A 4,337-nucleotide genomic window follows, 5' to 3' on the forward strand; every position below is an offset into this window, starting at 1 on the left:
CTCTCCCCCACTTGGACCCCTTATCTTCAACTCTTTAAATCTCCCACCAGTTGTCACTCCTCTTTTCTAATCAAAGCAACTTTCTTTCTTCCTCTCTTTAGCGAGAGATCCAACTTCAAGTGGTTACCCAAGTTGGAAAGGAGAGAAGAACAAAGATGGTGGGTTCCCTCTTCTTCCTTTTTCTCTTTTTGGTTTCTTTCAGTATTATTCAATGCCCTTCTTGTTTGTTCTTGGTTTTGATTATTCCTTTATTGAAAAAAGGCATTTTTCTATTGCATGCCTTCTTTTTGAAGTCCTGATGAATTTTGGTGCATAATATAGGAGGAAGAAGCACAGCAGGTGAACAGATGGGAAGGTTATGTCGATTGGAGGAAGAGACCTGCTCTCAGAGGGCGCCATGGTGGCATGCTTGCAGCATTCTTTGTTTTGGGTATCTGCAATAACTCTTTCCAGTAATTCCTATCATTCTTCTTAATGAAAATTTTCAAGTGGGGATTATTGAAATATCTGCTTTAATTTGTGGGTGTAGTTGTGGAAATATTGGAGAACCTGGCATACTTGGCAAATGCAAGCAATTTGGTGCTTTATTTATCACACCACATGCACTTATCTCCATCAAAATCTGCAAACAGTGTCACAAATTTCATGGGAACCGCCTTTCTTTTGGCTCTCCTTGGAGGCTTCTTATCAGACGCCTTCTTCACTACTTACCACATCTACCTGTTAAGTGCAGTCATTGAATTTCTGGTAAACATTCCACTACTTCAATTTCCAGCCTCCCTCCCACTCTCCCTCTCTCTCTCTCACTCTCCTCTATTTCTTTCAACAATCTCATCTATTCTTTGAAATTTATTGATTTCCTTATATTGTGGTTCGAGAAAGAAAGAAGGGTTTTGCATGGAAAAAAGAAACAAAAGAGGAGATTAAAGAAAAAACCATAAAAAGTTGGGTGGGGGTGCTGCTGGATAAATGTAAAACCTGTGACTTTTCATTGTACATGGATTTGGGCAATTTGTTTAGGTATCACTAACGAGGCCGTTTGATTGGTCTACACCATACTTAATCATCATCCTTCATTAATTTAGTCTTCTTCCTCCATCAAAATCAGTGAGAATCATTTTCCACTAAGTTTTTGTGCATGTATTTGATTCAGCTTTTCGGCTTAAGTTGTCAATTTCTTTTAAAAATAAAATAAAAGTAACGTTTTGGTAGTTAAATAATAAAATAAAGAAAAATAAGCAGGGTTTTTTGGGGTAAATTTCAGAATAAAGATAATATTTCAATTTTCTTTTAATTTTATTTTTTTTAATCTCTTTGATAAAAATATATTATCATGTGAGCTGCTGAGCTGATAGATTGATTTTGTCAAGTCAAACGTGGGGTCCACTCTGTCCCACACAGTCCTAAATACGGCGTATTTCATATGTATATATTTATGTGGTGTTAAAGACAAATCAACTTTGTTTTTTTTCGTTTTGTTTCAGTTTCAAGTTGAAAGCGATCTCTAACTCTAAACCTGTCTTCTTCCTTAACAAGTTTACTTGTGCTTCGACGGGGATAACAATCTCACCCAATAAAATATTAATATTTAATATCACATCATGCCACGTGTCCCTCCTTTTCCTCACCGTCAGTCACACGGCAGGCTTCATGGGGCACGTGTATTCCCCGACCTTCTCGTATTGTTCTTGTCATGTAATTTTAATAAATTCAATTGTGTAACTTGGACAAAATTAGAAACTTTTTTTGAAGATTTCTGCACCAAATTTAGTTGCAGACTTTAGAATGGATTAGAAGAATTCGAATAGAATATAAGGGTTGTCCTTATTCTGATTTAATATTAGATTTGACATGAATTCTTGCTAATATTGGGCTAGTGAAATGTTACTCTAAATACCATATATAGATATATATATATATATATATATATATATATATATATATATATATATATATATATATATATATATATATATATTATATGATTTAAGAAATTTAAATTAATAATTAAATGTTTACTTGTGACATGATAAAATGATTTCTATCCTATACAGGGCTTGGTTATACTGACAGTGCAAGCTCGCTCTTCTTCTCTAAAGCCACCACCATGTAGCCCGTCAAACCCAACTGTTCAATGCACAGAAGTGGATGGAGGAAAAGCGGCAATGTTGTTCATTGGGTTGTATCTGGTGGCGCTGGGCGTTGGAGGGATTAAGGGCTCGCTGCCTACACACGGGGCTGAGCAATTTGATGAGGACACCCCACAAGGAAGGAAGAAAATATCAACTTTTTTCAATTACTTTGTGTTTTGCCTCTCCTGTGGTGCCCTCATTGCAGTGACATTAGTTGTGTGGATTGAAGACAATAAAGGATGGGAATGGGGATTTGGAATTTCCACCATTGCAATTTTCTTGTCTGTCCTTATTTTCCTTGCTGGTTCAGCTTTATACAAGAACAAGATCCCTTCTGGCAGTCCACTCACCACCATTTGCAAGGTAATAAGCTACTCAAAACCCCATTGGAGGACTTCAAAATTTTCCTATGACCAAGGCGAATGTGAGTCCTGATACACCTTCCGTTTTTCTTACCAGGTTTTGATTGCTGCATTGATCAACGCTTTTACAAGTAAAACTCCAAGCAATGCCATTGCGAACCTGTCAGCAAACCCTTATAAGCTAAGCCAAACTAGCAAGGGACCTCAAGAAGAAACTACAAAAGCAAGGGAGTTGTTACCTCAGGCCCCAACAGTGACCCTGAGGTTCTTAAACAGATCGCTTGTAAACAAGCCAGTCCATACAGCACTATCATGCACGGTGCAGGAAGTAGAAGAAGTGAAAATTGTGATCAAAGTTCTCCCTATCTTCGCTTGTACAATCATTCTCAACTGCTGCCTGGCTCAACTCTCCACTTTTTCGGTCGAACAAGCTGCCACAATGAACACCAAAATCGGTTCCTTAAAAGTCCCACCGGCGTCCCTTCCAGTTTTCCCTGTGCTCTTCATCATGATCCTGGCGCCAATTTATGATCATTTCATCATCCCATTTGCCAGGAAAGTAACCAAATCCGAAATGGGAATCACTCATCTACAAAGAATTGGAATCGGTTTGGTTCTTTCCATTGTAGCCATGGCAGTGGCAGCTCTTGTTGAGATTAAGAGAAAGAGAGTTGCAAACTCAGGACTCAACTCGACTGGTCCATTGCCAATCACATTCTTATGGCTAGCTTTGCAGTATTTGTTCCTGGGGTCAGCTGATCTTTTCACCTTAGCCGGGCTGCTTGAATTTTTCTTCACGGAGGCACCCACAAGGATGAGATCTTTGGCAACATCGCTGTCATGGGCCTCTTTGGCCGTGGGATATTACTTAAGCTCAGCGATTGTATCAATAGTTAATGAAGTCACAGAAAATTCAGGACAGCAACCATGGCTCTCCGGTGGCAGCATCAATGCGTATCAGCTTGACAGATTTTACTGGTTGATGTGTGTGCTCAGTGGATTGAATTTCTTGCACTACCTTTTCTGGGCCACACGGTACAAATATAGATCATCAACACGAGCAAATCAGTAAAGACTAGTGGTGATAAACAGAATTTAAAGGTGGTGTTTTCTTGATCAATTATTTGAAAGAACCATCTCTAAATTCAATTTTTTGTTTTTCTCGAATAACAAGTGATATGCAGATGAATAGCTTGATTAGACTGTTAAAATAGGAATTGATTACACTGTTGTTCAGTTCCGGTAACAAATATGGTTTAACATCTGGTGGAATGGAGCCATTCTATTTTTTAGCTTTTAGAAGGAATTCATGTTCCCATAAGGAAAGAAGAAGTGAAAAAACAGTTTGAATTGAATGAGTAATCCTAATTATAATGGGTAAAGTATTGAGCAAATTCATTGTCAGTTCCACCTGAGCAATTCCTATAAATGATGTAAAAAATGTATAAAAGAAAAACAAATTCTCGGAATATTCGGTTGAGTTGAGGTTTTCATTTTGTCAGTATAGGCATCAAAGGAATAGCCGGAGGAGACCAGTTGAACCTCTAAAATCTATCGTATAAAATGTTTTATAAAAGCATCACTAACAAGAAGGAGGGGATGTAGCTCAGATGGTAGAGCGCTCGCTTAGCATGCGAGAGGTACGGGATCGATGCCCCGCATCTCCAATATTTTTAACGTTTTTATTATATTTTATTGTTAAAATAAAAAAAATCCAAAAAAAAAAAAAAACCTAATTATAAGGAATAACTAACCATCCTCAATTCACATCACCTTAACCAAACCCCCTTATAAAGTAAAGGTGGAATTGTTTATTTTCATTTGATGCAACCTTAATTTCTCA

At 37.6% G+C, this 4,337-nt stretch overlaps 1 protein-coding gene across 1 annotated transcript; it reads left to right on the top strand.

The window, feature by feature from the left end:
- LOC123215843 (protein NRT1/ PTR FAMILY 4.6) lies at positions 1 to 3,793 on the top strand. Its single transcript, XM_044636102.1, has 5 exons — positions 1 to 158; positions 322 to 430; positions 530 to 747; positions 2,055 to 2,495; positions 2,592 to 3,793. The coding sequence occupies exons 1-5, from the start codon at positions 156 to 158 to the stop codon at positions 3,564 to 3,566; spliced, it is 1,746 nt and encodes a 581-aa protein (XP_044492037.1). The 5' UTR covers positions 1 to 155; the 3' UTR covers positions 3,567 to 3,793.
- Positions 3,794 to 4,337: the final 544 nt, after the last annotated feature.

The sequence above is a fragment of the Mangifera indica genome, chromosome 5 (genome assembly GCF_011075055.1).
Source record: "Mangifera indica cultivar Alphonso chromosome 5, CATAS_Mindica_2.1, whole genome shotgun sequence".
Taxonomy (NCBI): Eukaryota; Viridiplantae; Streptophyta; class Magnoliopsida; order Sapindales; family Anacardiaceae; genus Mangifera; species Mangifera indica.